Raw genomic sequence first — 19,072 nt, forward strand, 5'->3', positions numbered from 1 at the left:
CAGATGATTCTGTCTATAACTGGCGATCTATGTCATACTATCTGTATCGATCTTTGTTATTGTTTTATGATTCCTTATAGTGGACTAGTGAACAGACGATTCTGTCTATAACTGGCGATTTATGTCATACTATTTGTATCGATCTTTGTTATTGTTTTATGATTCCTTATAGTGGACTAGTGAACAGATGATTCTGTCTATAACTGGCGATCTATGTCATACTATCTGTATCGATCTTTGTTATTGTTTTATGATTCCTTATAGTGGACTAGTGAACAGACGATTCTGTCTATAACTGGCGATCTATGTCATACTATCTGTATCGATCTTTGTTATTGTTTTGTGATTCCTTACAGTGGACTAGTGAACAGACGATTCTGTCTACAACTGGCAATCGGCATCAGATTGTCTGTATTGATTACTGTTATTGTTTAATAACTACCTCTACTGAGCCAGTAAACAAATAAAGTAGGCCTGCCAGTGATTTTTGGAATAAAAACTACCACTCAACTCTAAAAAGATAGACTACCTGTGCTATAAAAGGTTCGTAAAAATCTTCCATGCTTTTATGAAGAAATTTCTTCAAGAAGTTTATCAAAAGCAACAAGTTTATCAGAAGGTCAATTTTCAAGTCTAGAATCCTTGCACCTAAATATCACAATGTTTTTATAAAGTGATTCAACCTTCATGTAAATGAGTTAACCTGTTGAAAAAGGTCCCTGAAGAAGTAATTGAGATTGGTCAAGAAAACTCTTAAAGTCTCAATAATAAAATGGGTCCATGGTATCATTTAAAAAAAAATATTTAAGTTGATATAACCCAAAGATAGTGCTCTCACCAATATATTGTAGTATTTAGTTTATTGATGCTTAAAATATTTTACTTTCAACATAAAATGCACAGAACTAGCTCATGTCTATACTGTTGAACTATATTTTACATTAGTACTAACTTGTCATAATGAAATTATCCCAAGTTGTTTCACTATATTTTGGAATAACAAAATATGAATCAGCAAGGTTGTCATACATGGTGTAATCAACTTAATGTTGTGTAAGAATATATATATATATATAAAAAGCATGGACAATTCCTTTTTGTACTTTAATGTTGCTTTATTTATTCTTCAGAATTCTTTTATATTATTATTATTATTATTATTATTATTATTATTATTATTATTATTATTATTATTATTATTATTATTATTATTATTATTATTATTTTATCATATTAAACTTGAGGTAGATTCAGAATATTTTATATTCTAACGTTACTATAATTAATGCAAAGTAAAACATTATAAATAACACGAAAGAATCTAAAATAACGATTCTACATATCGATAAATCTAGCCATTACAAGAAAGAAACGCTTGGTTAGTTATCATATCTTCCACACTTCTGGCCTCCATAACTGTCTTTTAGTCACAAGTATTTGATCTCGTTCGAAGATCTTTGTGATCGTAGTACATACTGAAAGGGAAAGATACGAAGTGAATTTCATTTCATCTTATAAAACTGTGGTAGACTTCCAAACTATGAGAATTAAATATTAAACAAGAACGTAGTAGATCACTTCTGGTTGTAAGAGATAAAAGATGGAACTCCTTCTTCGGATGCTAAATCCGCACCAAAAGCAGTTATTTACTATCTCCTACAATTTCTGCTCTATGAGAATCAATATCGAAACCAGAATTGCTATTGGACTTCTACCACTTCCGGTTTTAGTAGAGAGATGAGGGTGTAGAAGGAAGCTATTCTTGGGATGCTGAATAGATTCCAAAAGTCATTTTTCACTATCTCTTGTCGTTCTAGCTCTGCTGAATCAATTCCAAAAGTCGTTCTTCAATCTCTTGACGTTTTAGCTCTACTGAGTCGATTCCAAAAGTCGTTTTTCACTATCTCTTGTCATTCTAGCTCTGCTAAATCAATTCCAAAAGTAGTTCTTCACTATCTTTTGTCGTTTTAGCTCTGCTGAGTCGATTCCAAAAAACGTTCTTCATTATCTCTTGTCGTTTCAGCTGTAACGAGTCGATTCCAAAAGTCGTTATTCACTGTCTCTTACCGTTTCAGCTCTAATACTTGTCGACATACGAACAAACGGACATAGCCGTTCTCAGTGGCGTATTTAGGATTTTGTTTGGGGGGCTATGCATAACACGTGAATAAGAACTTATACTTTTTCTTTTGGGTGCCGACAAATTTTAATGAAGTTTTGCATATAACAAATTTATTTTGGGGGAGGGGGGAGCTTGAGCCCGATAGCCACCTCCTAAATACTTCACCGGCCGTTCTATATGACATCCCATACCTTAGAAGTCGAAAAAACATAGGACGAACACGACGAAGTAGGCTGAGTATCTCTGGTATGTTAAAATGGGGAGGGAGGATATAAAGTACATAATACTTGCACGTCTGACTAAATTTATGCCAAAATGGCAAGCATCAACTTCAATTAAAAAGTAAAGTACTCCGACTGTAATATTTTTCCATTGTACAAGCTTTGATTTTAACAGACTTAAATCTGATATAAACTACTGGCTGAGCAAAACAAACGTTTATTGTAAAAACTATTAACGTGTAATAGTTTCGTCAACTGTCCACTTTGGCTTCATCAGACACTATGAATACATAGGTAGTGACTGATTTAATATAAGAGACAGCGAAAAAAAACCCTGATTCTTGATTGGTTACCAGAGGCTACTACAGCCAATCCCTATCAATCACAAACCGAAATATACAGCAAAAAACAAAGATTGTTAATTCCTCCCCTCCCCTATTCACATCATATACATTCATATCTTATAACTAGGCCTAATCTAATTTACAAAACACTCTTTCCAAACAATTTTACAAACATGGATACTAAACAAATAATATAAATAATAACTGAATAAATAAATAAATAAATAACACTAAATTTACAAAAAATCAACCTGTACAATTAACTTGGAAATTTCAGCTTTTAATAATTAGTTGCCGATACTGTTACATGTTAACACTTTTTATCACAAACATATTGCTTTGGTCAGCGGGAAGTTTGAATCAGATTAAAGTACTTCGAGTTTTACACCCACTAATACAATTCATCATCATAATTCATAATAATCATTGTGCCCTCTCTGGTAGGTTAATTTGGGCAAATATGTAAGTTCTCAAAATGACTTTTCTCAGTTAGCTTTCGTTTTACACAAGAATACTTAATACCGTCTGTTAAATGTAGTGTTTTTATTTATTCTCCCCATTGTTCTTTCATCTTACCTCCTACACGTTCTCCAGAATGCAATTTCTTTTCCACGAGAGCTGTAATCTACTAATTTTTTTTTAATTATCACGAATAACGTTCCCACCTACCCCCTATTGTTTCAACTAGGTGAATGGTTTTTCGATCTACCCAGCGAAATTTATCTTCTATTTTGGGGGTATGGATCTACTTTGTTAATTTAAATGCATTAAAATTAAAATGTATTATTATTTCCATTATTTTTCGTACATATATTTCACTCATGTTAATGAACATATATCCAATGAGAACAAACCTGTATAATTTTTTTTTCTTTTACATACATACATAGTAAACAAAACATAGTGAATTGTGTAAGAATTTGTACAAAACAAAAATGTACATGATTCTTACTTCATTTTTATCTTTAATATTGAAGCAAAATGGTATTTACGTTATTTGAGAAAGTATTTGTGCTAATTACATTATATAATTATTTCTTGAAACCAATACATCCTCTACAACTCATTTGGGATATTATATTGTGTTTTAATATCAATTATATAAAAACAAATCGGCAAAGGAACCTATCCGGTTGCAATCATGTGAACAGACTTTGAGGGAAGATGGCTGAAATTTAGCTCAAATATAGAAGAGACTATATACATTCTATATTCGAAAAGCAAATTGTCCTCAAATAAATGGAACATAGTCAAAAACAAAAAAAAACAAAAACAAAAAAACCAAAACAAAAACAAAACAAAAAAATCACGAAACATTAACATAAATGTGCAAGGAAAAATCAATGAAAAACAAATAATTCCTCCACTTATCTCAAAAACAGAAAGAAGGATATGGCTGAAATTCGGCTTAAATACAGAAGAGACTATGTATATCCTATATTTTAAAAGCAAATTGTCTTAAAGTGAATGGAATATAGTCGAAAAGCACGAAACATGAACGTTAAAGTCAATGGAAAATCGGTAAAAAAAAAATGAAGTCGTCTACATATCTCAAAAACTATAATAAAGAGATGGCTAATGGAAAATTTACTACAAAGACATAATGAAGATCTTAAAAACGATGTATAGCACGTAAGGTAAATAGGGATAAAACATTGTCAAAAGTCAAATTCTTTGAGTAAAATCAATAATAATGATAAAATATATGCATCTTCTTCGAATTACTCAGGACGCCCCACGCGGAAGTTAGGTGCTTGAAATATCTCACTTCTTGATTTGGAATCTCCAGACTCGATTTAACACGCATCGTGACTTTTGACCTAATCACATTGACACAATCTGGTGCTTATGGTAAACCGGATAGGCTCTTTTATTTTAAAATCTGTACTGTAATAATTGTTTTCAAAACGTAATTACGTTAAATAATTATGATTACGATTTTAAACGATTACGTTACGATTTTATAATAAAAAGGGCCTAACCGGTTTGCCATAAGGACCAGACTGTGTCATGTGATCAGGTTAAAAAGTCACGTTGAGTGCTAAATCGAGTCTGGAAATTCCAAATCAAGACGTGAGATATTTCAAGCACGTAACTTCCACGTGGGCCACTCTGAGTAATGAAAAGAAGATGCATATATTTTTTCATTATGTTGATTTTACTCAAACAATTTGACTTTTGACAATGTTCTATCCATATTTACCTTAAGTGCTATAAATCGATTTTAAGCTCTTCATTATGTCTTTGCAGTAAGTTTTGCAATAAATTTGCTAATTACTATAACAAATATATGTATATATACTTCATATCTGAGCTATGAATACTAATTTACAGTGGCGTAGGGAAGGGGGGGCGGAGGGGCCGCCCCCCCCCAAAGAGGTCCGACAATGTACTTTGGTACTTTGATGTTTGTAATTTTTTATATATTTTTATGTTTATATATTTTCATGTTTGTAATTTTTCTATATGTACCTATAACAGCACTTGCCCCCCCCCCAAACACACATCCTGGCTACGCTACTGCTAATTTACTATATTATTTATTAGTAGAGATGCAAGGGCTCGGAAAAAAACCGGCTTTTTTGGAAAAAACTCGTTTTTTTCTGCTTCGTTTTTTTGCTTGGGAAATTTTGGTTTTTTTTTGAAAATTTTGCTTTAAACTGATAGAGCAGACTTTGTTTCGCTTCTCTACAACAACAAAAACTCATTTAATTAGTGTTTGATGCAGATAATAATATGAAACCTCGAAAATCAGCCCTTCGGGCTCGAAAATATAGCATAAATTTAAGAAAGATTTTTTTAAAAATTCTTAACATATTTACATTATGAATTCCAAAGGATTAACCAATATATGTAATAATATTTTAACCTCTTATATACAATAAGTACTTTAAAAAATGATACACAAATAATTAGCTAAATTGTATGTAGTATTTTTACTTATAAAAATCACACACCCTCTTTTTGAAGCAAAATGAAGAAAAATATGAGAGAAATCTACACATCAAGAGGCTCGTTTCGGGTGGTTCTGTACATTCTTGAAATTTTTCAGTTAAGTTTTAACTTTCATATACATTGTATGAACATTTCAAACAAATTTTTCACTGATTGATCACATACGTAATAATCTGTTACCACCTATCGTGTGCTTCGGATCTGCAAAATCGGTAAAGCTCCAAATTCTGTAATGCACTGACTGTTCCTTAAGCTTGTTCAGAATAGGGAAAGTATCGAATTTTCTGTTCATGGATCATATACGTAATAGACGGTTCATCTGAGCATATGGTTTCCTAGGCTGTAGAATATATAACCACCATCACGGTTTACCCAGTCCTGAAGGTTTCTGAATTTTTAACAAGAAAATTCAACATATCGTTACGAAACTTTTTTTATATACGGAAAAGAAAAACTATGGAATACATTTAAAAAGAGTGGAAAATCAATCGCTGTTCCAATTCACAAGAAAGACGACAAAACTGATTGTAATAATTATCGATTCATTTCTCTTAACATTCTATTAATAAGATTGACCCCATACAGATGAAATTATTGGAGATTATCAGTGTGGATCTAGTCGAAATCGACCAGATATTTACCATTCGACAAATACTCGAAAAGAAATGGGAATATATTACTCAGTACATCAATTGTTTATTGATTTTAGAAAGGCTTACAACTCGGTTAGGAGGGAAATATTGTACATTCTTACAGAATTTGAAATACCGAAAAAGCTAGATTTATTAAGTGTTTAAATGAATCCCAGAGTAAAGTCCGAGTAGAAAAATGCGAGCTTCCACGTCGAAGTTGGCCTGAAACAAGGATATGCGTTATCGCCGTTATTATTCAGCTTTGTTCCGGAGTACCCTATAAGAAAAATCAAAGATAGGAACCAGGGCCTAGAGTTGAATGGTATTCACCAGGTTATGGAGTATGCTGATGTAAATCTGATAGGAGAACAATCGAAAGAAATGCAGAGGCCTTATTAAACGCTTCCAGGGACATGAGTAAATGCAGGGAAATCTAAATACAAGGAAGTTCACAAGGATCGTAATACGGCAAATTATGAATGCGTTAAAGTATCAATTAATACTTTCGCCACAGTGGATACTTTCAAATATCTTGGATCAGTATTACCAGACCAAAATCATACTCACAAAGAAATTAAACGTCGACTGAAATCAGGAAATTCTTATTATTCAGTTCAAAATATTTTGTCGTCGCGGATTCTGTCAAGGAATTTAAAGCTTAAAATATTTAAAATGATAATCATGCCTGTTATGCTTTATGGTTGTGAAACATGATCGCTTACGCTGAGGGAAGAACGCAGACTGAAATTATTTGAAAATAAAATTCTGAGACGAATATTTAGACCCAAGAGGAACGGGAATGGTGAATGGCGGAAACTTCATAAGGAGGAACTACATAATTTATACGGTTTACCAAACATCGTTCGAGTCATCAAGTCTAGGATGCTCAGGTGGGCAGGTCATGCAGCCAGAATGGAAGAAGGTAGGAAAGCTTTCAAAGTTTTAACTGGAAATCCAATCGGGAAACACCCATTAGGAAAACCTAGGCCCAGATGAGAGGACAATATTAAGATGGATCTAGCAGAAATAGGAATATAGAGTAGAAACTGGATTGAATTTGATAAGGACAGAAGTCAATGGAGAGATTATGTGGCCATAGAGAAAGAGAGAGAAAAGGAATACATTTAAGTTAAGCACAACTGCATAACAAACATAAGTGAATGGTTAGCTTTTGCGCTTCTATCGTGAAGTCCGGGATTCAACCCCGCATTCGACCGTTTTGACAAAAGTTTTTCTTAATTCCATCTGTGAATGTAGAGATAGTGCGTGTACTGTAGAAGGTGGTTCGTAAATTCAAATTTAGTAATCTTCAAAATAATTCACACGTTTTATCACTTCCTTAACTGATTTTTTTTATTCATCCATGAGAAGCGTACATAATCGACTTTTGCATATTTTACAAGATGTCTACATACATACATGCCCTTATCTACTACGTTTCCATAGCAACAACTCTCTTTTTCTAGTTAACGATTACAAAATAATCTCTCGATATCTCGGTGTGTCTTTCTTTTCTTTATATATAATACTGCTCAAATAATTCGCCTCTGATCCCTTTTTATAAGCTGGCACAGATTGCTGATACTATTAAATATATGCAACGGATGACTAAAAAGAAATGATCTAGAGAAGAATAAAATGTCAATAATTCAGAAGTTAAAATAAAGTTAAATAGCGTCTACAATTGTCCTTAAATACTACGTACTTTATGTTTACTTTAATTCATAAACCATGCTCCAACCATCATGATGGTGAATTCCAGAGCGAAATATGGCATTTAGGTCATGGAATGTTATTTAACTTTAGAGTATACTATAAGAAAGATATTTAAACCGAAAAATCATGAAAATGAAAAAAGTTAAAATTTCCAAAATTCTCGTTTTTTCCCCAAAACAGCCGGCTTTTTATGTGCAAAAAAACCATCGATTCAAAAAAGACGACTTTTTTGCATCTCTATTTATTAGTAATGGATATAAGTTACAATAGGCATTTATTATTTAGTACAATACATATTTTTCTTTCAATAGAAATAAAGAAATTAATATATATATATATGAAATTGTTGCTAAAGCTAAAGCATTATTTAAAAATTTAAAACGGTTTAGAAATGAAGGTAAGTAATGGATTCGGATTTCTTCTGTTTTCTTTTTCATAATTTCAACATGGTATTCAATACTAAATGAAACTCTCTACGCAGATTTGTTTTTAATCTTTTAAGTTTTACGTTCCACTGTTATGCCGGCGAGGCTAAAGGAGACTGATGATGAAAAATGAATGGTGAAATGAAGAAAGTGGAAGGAAATGGGAGAACCCCGAGAAAACCCACGCACACGGTGTTTGTTCACCACAAGATTCACTTGGCGTCAGCTGGGATCGAACCAAGAACCCCATGCACCAGAGATAGACGTTCTTCCACTGAGCCACCGCGGCCGGCGCCCCCCCAAAAAAGGTCAAAGGTAACATAAAGCTAACATACGCACATTAATAAATCATGAAAACCGAATTTGTAAGTGCAATCTGAGAGAACAGTACATGGAAATGCTAATAAATAGTTAAAACACTTGTTAATTATGGGTCCTTCTCTGTTGTAGCTCTTCAACTATTTGTTTTTCTTTCCTCAAATTTCTTTACAAAATGTGGATTTTACTTTTTGATGTTGTTGTTTCTTACCTTCATCAATCAAAATCAATTCCACCGTCGCATTCATGAGCACAGGGACTAAATGAAGACACTCGCAGAAATGAAGTTCATATTTACAAATGCTTGCTGGTTCATCTTCAGTGCATATGATTTTTGAAGGAACATCATCCCCTTGTGTTAATAGGGGATAAGAAGGGTACAAGAACGATACATTTCTCACTTGAGGAACAAGGACTTGCTTCTTTCTTGAACCTGAAAAGATTATTATTATTATTATTATTATTATTATTATTATTATTATTATTATTATTATTATTATTATTATTATTATCATTATTATTATTATTAAATTAAAAGAATGATTAATTACCATTCACGTGAAGGAAATACACTCTTAGATCTTTGTCACAACGTTTATGTTTAAAGTGGAAATAATCTCAAATGCATTTCCTAAAGTTATGCTTGATTTGAAAGCGGACAAGGACAATATATCCACCATTATCAATAAAAAATGTTACCCACTACCCATTAGCTGTCCCTACAATTCTGTGTGAGCCCTGGCCTCTTCCACAACCAGCCTCCATTCTTCTCAGTTGTTCATCCTATTTTCATTATTTTCATCTTTCTCAAATCATCTTCTACATCTTCAATCCAGCGTTTCTTTAGTCTTCTTTTTCTCGTGGCGTATAACCTTTCCTGTAGTATTCTTCTGCCATGGTCTCAGCTTCCATTCTTTCAATATGTTCTCCCCACCTTACCATTGAACTTTTACGTAACGTACAATGTTTTCACTTTTTATCATTTTTTTAAATTCTTGATTATAGAGGATTCCTCACTCTCCATTTTCCATTACTAGACCACATACTCTTCGTAATATTTTCCTTTCGAAGGTATTTAATACGTTTTCCCATTTCGTTGTGATTATTCATGTTCTTACTCCATAGGTCGCAACCACTCTTATGATTGCTTTGTATATTTTAAGTTTAGTTTCCTTTGATATCATTGTATTTGCTCTTGTGCACACTTTTTATTGCTGTTTTTATTATCAACTAGGCTTCCTAGTTACTTAAATTTGTTCACTTCTTCAAGCGTTTTGTTTTCAATTTCCACGTCTTTCAGTCTTCGCTTTACTTTCTTCATTTGATATTCCCATGTATTTTGTCTTTTTCATTTACTTTAAGATCTATTTATTCCGTAGTTTTTTTCTAATTCTCGGTATCTATAATTTTTTCCCTCCGTTTATATGATTATCGCTATGTCATTTGGGCATACGCGGAGATTTGCCTACTCTTGCAGAATATTGTTCCGCTATGGCTCTATGCGAAGCGATTAAAAACAAATTTGTCGGCAATCCATTTCCTTGCTTCACTCTTTTATTGATCTCTACTAGCCTATCGACCTGACAACTTATTGCCTATCGTAAGTTTTGCACTCGACTTTGTCAAGGTCATGTTCCGGTGATTACTCTTTTCGGAGTTTCCAGTGCTGCCAGTTCTTTAATGAGACTGTCTTTATTTACGCTATTGAGCGCATGCCTAAAATCTATAAATAATATATGCAGGTCAATATTGTGATTATAATGCTTATCAATTATCTACTTTAACACTAAGATTTGATATATAATACTTCTATTGTTGCGGAACTTATATTGGTAATTTCCAAATTTCTTTGTTCAGAATATGTTTTATTCTTTTGTTTATTATATTAGACAAAAATGTATAAGTTGTATTAAACAACATTATCTTTCGAAGTAAGAGGATTTAGTTTGATCACCGTTCTTAAATATGGAAAATTTAACTCCTGTATTCCATTTAAGAAGCATCTCTTCGTTTTTCAATATTCTTTGGATGAACTTGTGTATCGTTTTTATTAACCTCTCTCTCCTCAGCTTTCTCGTTACTTTGTTCTCTCCTGCTGCCTTGTTGTTTCTCATATTGTTGATGGTGTCTCTAACTTCTTGATACGTTGGAATTCCTAATCTTTCAGTTCTTTTGTTCTTCAAGCTCTCTGTGGTTTCCTTACCTGAATCTTCCCTTGATCGTCAGTTTTCTCCAGCTTTTTATCTTTCAGTACTTCTTCAAAATGTTCCATCCATCTTTCCAAGATTTCTTCTTCACTTATTATTAATTTCCCGTTTATACTTTTCCATCCTATTGTTCCCGTATTATATCCTTTTTTTCAATCGTTTGATAGCTTCGTAGTATTTTCTCCTTTCATTTGGCTTTGTAATTGATCTGTTGTTTTTTCCTTATATACTTTGGTGTCTTTTCTTAGTTCGATGTAGTTATTGCAGTTACTTCTTGTTTCCTCGCTGTTCTCGCAGTTCCTTTTGCAATATCCTTTCAAGTGCTTTCGTTTTCTTGTCTATAATTTATCTACGCTCTTCATCAAATCATTCTCGATTCATGTTTTCTTTCTTCTCTTCTGCTTCTTCCGCTGCTTTTTAAATTATATTTTCTATCAGCTTTCATTCATCGCCTATATTTATTGCCTCTTTGCTCCCTTCCACTTTCTCTCGAATTTTGATTTCCATTAATCCCTGGTATTCTTGTTTCTTTGTTTCATCTCTTTGTTTATCCATGTCCTATTTCTTGCTACATTTCTTATATTCGACTTATTCGCTCCGTACTTTAGATTTAATTATGTGTAGTGGTCAGAGTCAGTTTGGTCCACTGCAACTCCTTACACCTATTATCGACGATGTGTGACTGGTGGATATGAAAATATCATCAATTTGATTTGTTTCTATTGTACCAGGTATTATCCATATGCTTAGATGAATGTTTTTGTGCGACAACATTGTATTCTTAAGTGTTATATTGTTTCTTCTTGCAAATTGTTCTAGTAATACTCTATTGTCACCAGGGGTAAAAGTGAGAGGGAACGCGGGAGGACGCAGTTATCCCACTTTCAAAAAAAAATATCTATGGCGTCCCCACACTTCCTAAAAAATACAAAATGAAAGATAGGCACGAGGAACGGCGTGACGTCATCCGTCCCCCTACCTTTTCAGATCCACTTTTACTCCTGATTGTCACTACTTATAATATGCAGTGTATATTTCCTTGCTACTTTCGCAGAAAATCATCTTTGTCTGTCTTAGTATTAAAGTCACCCATTACTATTAATGTCTTACTTCTGAATTTTACTGCACTCTGCTTCCAATTCCTCATAGAATATATCTTTTTTCTGCTTCTTCTTTTTCCTTTGTCGGTGCATGAGCTGTAATGATTGTTATATTTCTGAATCTTCTTTTTGTCCTTATTTTGACCATTCTGTAGTTCATTGATTTGAATGCCAACATAATCTTCTTGGTCTTCTTTGATTATATAAAAATCGTTCCTCGATGCCCTGCATTTTCCTCTGATTCATTATACATCATTACGTGCTCAGGTTTCTCTATCTTCCTTTTCACATGCTACCTGATATCTTGTAACCCCGACATCCAGATTATGTTTTACTGTAGTAAGTAACTGTTTCGTTTGTTACTTACTGCATCTTGCCAGACTCCAACATAGTTCTTACATTCCATGTCGCTATGTTTATATACTTTGTCCTTATTTCCTGTTTGCCTACCTTTCTTGTCCTTCGTCATGTCAGCATTCATCTGTGCTCCGAGGTCAATGTGTTTGTTTCCTAATCATTATATTTTTCTAGGGTAAGATTTTAGCCTCAGACCCAACTCGCTACCGGGATATTCTATCAAAGTTTTCTTCTCTTAACCATTATAGATCCTTTTACTAACTGCAACACAGTAGTGTTTAGTTGGTCCACCCTAGATTCTTCCAGTATATACTATATCTGATGGACATTCCCCTATTAAGGAGGTGCCTGGTGGGAGCCTAATTTCTCCCAAAGGACTAAAAAACGCTACAGAGAAAAATTATGTTGTAAGTCGGAAAGTATATACAATGTCAAAATAAATCAAAATCCATTATGTCGGTAATAATCAGAAGAGTAAATTAAGTCATCGAAGAGAGTTGGTTAACAGATGATAAATTCACAATTAACACACTGTCGTTATCCATAAATCTGCAGAAAGGACATAAAACGGAGGCATTGTTAAGGCTTACCGTTCAGGCTTATCATCTCATCTACATATCTTTTAGTAAAATGGTTGGTCAGACATATTAGAAAGCACACAACAACATTCAACTACATTGTCAATAATAGCTATGTAATAAAGACTAAAATTTGCTCTTAGAGTAAATAATAACATTTCGAAATTATCTCCGATGATGTAATTGGCATGTATAACTCTATATAAAAATTTTGGCTAGATTTTGGGTATAAAAGTGGCCAAGATCTAACAAATTTTCAGATTTATGAAATTATCAAACTATTAGAACTCTGGAAATAAATTTCTTCATATTTGAAAATTGAGCAACAATAAAGATTGACCTTGAGCAATTATCCATCTCAAATTCTACACAAAGATATGAATTAAAATATAGAAAATATATTAGCCGTTCAAATGATGGTGTTCCAACATCTAAATCAAAAGAACAGTTGTAGTTTCTGTTAGAAAAATTAAACTACATATATTATAAAAGAAAAAAATATAGAATTTAAAAAATGAAGATACGTTACACAATTTACATTTATCCATCCATTGAAATGAAATGAAATTAAATCTTTCAGTTTTACGTCCCACGGTTATGCCGGTTAGGCTAAAGGAGACAGTGATTATGAGAAATTAATGAAATGGTGGAATGAAGAAAGTGTGAGGAAACAGGAGAACCCGAGAAAACCCATGCACATGGTGTTTGTCCACCACAAAGTACATTTGGCGCGAACTGGGAACGAACCTGGGTCCCCACGCCCCAGAGATGAACGCTCTACCACTGAGCCACGCTTTCTCCCATTATCCATCTATTGAGAGCACAACAATTTTGTCACTACGACCTATAGAAAATCAACATCAATAATTTGCATTATATCTTAAAAGAGGATATTACAATAAAACATAAGATCAATCATATTTTAAATTTAGATTAAGAAAAAGGATATTTGGGAAAGTGACATACATTGGTTTATCTATTAGAGTGGGAAATATAAAAAGGAAGTCTAACACAGAATAGAAATGAATCCTGACCCCCACTATTCTCGAAGTTTGTTTTAATTTTTATTTAGTTATTATTTTTATTTATTTATTTATTTATATTTAGTGTTCAAATTCAAACTTTCTTTCAACCTCCAGTTTACATTGAAAATACATTAACTTCAAGATACTCAATCAGATATTTATAAGTTAGATGCGAATATAAGAGTACTTACATTGAGATAATAAAATGTAACATGGAAACATTAATTAAAGAAAACATTTGAGATAGTAAGCAAGAACGTTCAGGGACATCAGTCTTCTCTGAACATTTATTTCAAAACAAGCAAGTTATAAATGGTTAAAATTATGTTGGCACATGAGTGGATGATTTAAGTTAACAAAAAGTTGGTTACTTACTAATATATTCTCCCGTGGGAAAACTAAATATTTCCCAGACGTTTCGGAAGAACAATCTAATTCTGTCTTCACTGGTAGAGTAACAACGATAAAAATGAATAAGAGAAATATGGTATGGGAACAGGAATACATACTACCAAATTAACGTAACGTAAATATGGGTATTGAAAATAATGAGCAAAGCACCATAGAACAAAGAAGGAATTCTGTTTGAAAGAAGTGTGGTGTCTATGCTGCGTCACTGTTTCCAGAACCAAATTACATATCAAAGGTAGGGAGACAAGTTTTATCAATGTTGCCAGAATCCAAATTTAAAGCCGGTTTAGATTCTTTGATTTTTTTAAACCTATTAACCTGTTTTATACTATGTGTATGGTGCTTTAGGTGAAGTAACAATTTCTATTATGACTTTTTTTTTTTTTGTTTAATATATTCTTTAATTCGGGTGTAAATATTGCGTTTGTTTTTATCTATATATGAAGAGTCACATTCACATTGAGTACGTCAAAAAATACCTGTTTTATTTAGTGCATCAACAAAATAATTTTTAAAGCCTACACTTTTCGGGGGGATACTAGAAGCAGATATACTTTGCAAGAATACGTTGAATTTTTGTCGATAACTGTGGAAAGCAAGGTATTAATATCCAAGATTTTATTCTTTAGAAATAGCTTTTCTAGGAACTTGCCCGATATATGTGTTTGATTAAGCCATCTTTGTAAGATACGCAACTTATAGACATTCTTTTGTCCTATTTGATATAAAAAATATATTTCATCGTCGAGACCACTTGGACGATCACAAATTAGTAACGCTCTACGAAAGAAATTCTTCCAAATATTGGCCTTGCACAGTGGTGGATGGGCTGACTGTTGATGTGTTTAAGGATTTCCTGTAGTGGGTTTTTGGTATACACCGTGAGTATAAAGTCCTGCCCTAACTATAAAAAAATATTACGGAATAACCGTTGGACAGAATAATGTAAATTTTGGTTCGTTACATAGGTTAGTATTACAAGTTTTTTTTAAGACCTATAGATGGCACTAGTGTGACGCAGTACGTTACTTGGCGCGCGTGGGTTAGTTGGCAAAATGGCATCGACGCAGGAGAAAGCGCAATGCGTACTGTGGTATCACAAAAGTAAATCGCCCATCAGTAACATAAGTAACATAAGTGGTCTTAAAAAAAAAACTTGTAATACTAACCTATGTAACTCACCAGTATTTACATTATTATGTCAAACGGCTCTTCTGTAATAAATTTTTGTAATCATGGCAAGACTTTATGCTTACCCTGTACTTTTGTTATGAATTTATTGTGGATCGGGTATTCAGGAAAAAAAAAAAAAAAAAGACAGTCATCAGATTCACGCTCGAGAGTGAGCTTCGGCCTGATTATTGAACTGTTCAAACATTTGTAAAAGAGATTTTTAAGTTTGGTGTTATGTCTGAATCCACGGTCCATATAGCGTTGCCAGGTAAAACGTAGAGAAAATTAAAACTAATGGAACGGACTGATTGGTAAATGTACAAGAGAGAGAAAGAACGAGATGACGAGATACGGAATGACGAGATAACTAATTATGTGCAATTATGTAATACTGCTGAAACTTCTTTCTTCGAAAAAGAGAAATAGATTATTGGGAAGTATTTTAACTCCTTCCTCCCTCCCCTTAGGATAAGCGTTACAATGAAGGTATAACGATAAAAAATAATAACGTCACCAGCTTTCCACCCGTTACTCCTCATGCCGATGGGGGATGAATTTGGACTTAAATAGCTTCTTGACTGTCACAATTCACCCCAATATCCCCGAAAACTATGGATTAGACAATAATATCGGTCGTTTTCCATTATTTTCACAGGTCACTCCGTTCTCATCCCACCTCTAACCTCCCGTTTCGATAGGGGATGAATTTTTTTACTTAAACGGCATCCGAAGCGTTACTATTCATCTTAGTGCCCCCAAACATCATGGACTGAACAATAATATGCGTCGTTTTCGATTATTTTCACATGTTACTACTCAAATTTTCGCATAAATTATAATTCCCCATCTCCTCCTCTTTTTAGGATATGCATTTTAAGTAATTTCACATCATGACATCTTAAAGAAACCTAAGATTATTAATAATGCCAAGTATCATTTCAATTGATTCATTAGTTATTGCGTGAAGCCGTCAAATAGAAACTCACATTTGCTTTTATATAATAGACAATGGGAAATAAATAAATAAATAAGAATTGAAAACTACAAAATAAAATGAATAAGAACTAAATTATGAAGTAAATAAAGAGAGCAATGATAATAATCAGAGACAATACAAAATGCATATTATGTAGAAAAATTAAGGAAAAGATAATCGAGATAAGTAATGGTGAAGATGAAAATAGAAAACGTTGGACCGGAGTAAATGTAGTAAGGTTAATACTAGAGGCGGCTCGCTCGTAATACAAGGGTCTTCTCGTCTCTTCTGAGGGACGTGGAAGAGTCTGGTGAAGGATATTGAAAATACTTACCTAGAGAGTGTGGTTAAAGATACTGTCATGATGAGGCGTACATTCTACCTCAGATAAATAGGGAATGTGAGCTTTGTAGAAGTATCGGTGATAGGTAACGCAGATTAAAAGTGGAATTTAAAATCTCCCCGACATTGAAGGTTGAAAAGGGGGTACTTTTAAGGACGTAAATAAGGCTGCAAAAATGGCAATTACTTGAATGATAGAAAGTGTGTGTTACTTGCATGGTGAGATATTTGAACACCCCATCTCATTCACAATCCCCTGTTTAAAGTTTTAACTTCCTACACTAATCTCTTTCTAGCCCAGTCTTGTAAACCCTGTTACGTAAACCTGCATTTCCAAATGGCGCCCAATCAAACGTTATTTATTTCGTTATTTGCAAATATTCCATCTATAAATACTCTCAGAAAGATAAATTATGTACTTACTTTTATATATATGTTTAGAATATAACATCAAATAATAAATTTATCTTTTTATTGACAACTTGGTCAAACAATAATTTGTCATAAAGATGCTTAGATTCAAAGTTCCCATCCTTTATCTAATTAAAAAAAAATTACCACGAATATAATTACGGTTGTTTCCAGCGCAAAAGAAGTGGGATCATTTTATCATTGCCTTATTCGCTACTGTTCTTTCAATTGAATCCCCGTTATTATCTGCTACTGATACTTACAATAACTTTGAACTTACTCAGGTAACTAGGAATATACGTTTTGTCATAGAATGAGGCCTCAAATTCAACTTCATTGTCTATATTATCAAAGACTGAAATATCAAATGGCATATATATTCTAGCATCAACTTCTCCTTTTAAACTGACATCAATTTCCTCAATATTCTTTAACTGAGAAACGCAGACAATTTTTGGATTTGATGAAGAGCACAAATCATTAACTGGATTCAGTATCTGGAATGAAAGGAGAAAAGAAGTTCATACTATTTAAATATAGATATAATGCCTGAATTCTTAAAAAAAAAAAAAAAAAAAAAAAAAAAAAAAAAAAAAAAAAAAAAACTTCTGCTGCTACTCGCCTGCTGCTTTCTTCAGTCAATCTAAAGCCCTAAAGAACTTCTGCTATGCTACTGGAAATCACATGATGTTCTATTTAGTACATTCCACACAAAAACATAAATAAAACTCTGTTGCATTAACAGATAGCTGAATTCCCATTGAGTTTAATTTTATCCACCACTCACAAAAGATTGTCCAGTGTATGATAAGTATTTATTTATTTATTTATTTATTTATTTATTTATTTATTTATTATCTATCACCTATAACAGAGCATAAGCTCCAATTAAAATAGGCATTATAACTATGTATTTACTAATATACAAACTTACCAACATTCAATATATCACAATATACGCAGGCTATCACATTGTATAATTATTTAATTAATGTAAATATTCGTGAACACATCATTATACGCAACCAAAACAACACAATATACATAGCCCCAGCATACTATGAAGAAGAAATAAAATAATATACAAATAACAAAATAAGAAGAAATAAGAATTAAAATAAAAAATAAAAATAACATGGTAAAGCGAAGCAGAGCAAAACCATACATGCATCAAACACACAAGAATAATTTCTTCAAGGTACAAATTTGAAAATATTTCTAATAATTGTGCAACGCGATAGCCTATGTGCAGGGTGGCCCAAAAGTAGGTATACAGCCCTGCATTGACCAAGTATAACATTCTAGCTTATAGGTTTATTTGCTTCGGCTTTTTCGAGTTTAAGATGTACGTAAAAAAACATTAAGAACAAATAATAAAGAAACTAAGTCTACCTGATGAATAATAATAATAATAAATGATATAAAAAGCAATGAATTGATCAGTATGGGACTGTATACCCACTTTAGGCCCACCCTGTATATTGTGATATACTGAATGTTTGTAAGTCTGTATATTACTAAATAAATAGTTATAATATTTATTGTAATTGGGGCTTATGCTCTACTATAGGTTATAAATAAATAAATAAGTAAATAGATAAATAAATAAATATATAAATAAATAGTTTTAGCAAGATATATGTTCTCTACATCAAGATGCAATTTGCACATGTATTTGGTACACTGAATGCAATGAATATAATAGAATACAATACTATACAACATAAAAGGAGGCTAGAAATAAATAGTTCACTGACTT

General features: G+C 32.6%; 1 protein-coding gene across 1 annotated transcript in view; it reads right to left on the reverse strand.

Annotated features, from left to right (window-relative positions):
* The window catches only part of LOC145694599 (multicopper oxidase 3-like), a 183,101-nt gene that overhangs the window by 16,988 nt on the left and 147,041 nt on the right, over window positions 1–19,072 (reverse strand). The window contains exons 8-9 of the mRNA XM_081770971.1: window positions 17,594–17,810; window positions 8,945–9,166 (exon numbers count right to left, since the gene is read on the reverse strand). Coding sequence (XP_081627097.1) covers window positions 8,945–9,166; window positions 17,594–17,810 — 439 coding nt within the window. The remainder of the gene's footprint in view (window positions 1–8,944; window positions 9,167–17,593; window positions 17,811–19,072) is intronic.

The sequence above is a fragment of the Thermobia domestica genome, chromosome 9 (genome assembly GCF_964235325.1).
Source record: "Thermobia domestica chromosome 9, izTheDome1.hap1.1, whole genome shotgun sequence".
Lineage (NCBI taxonomy): Eukaryota > Metazoa > Arthropoda > Insecta > Zygentoma > Lepismatidae > Thermobia > Thermobia domestica.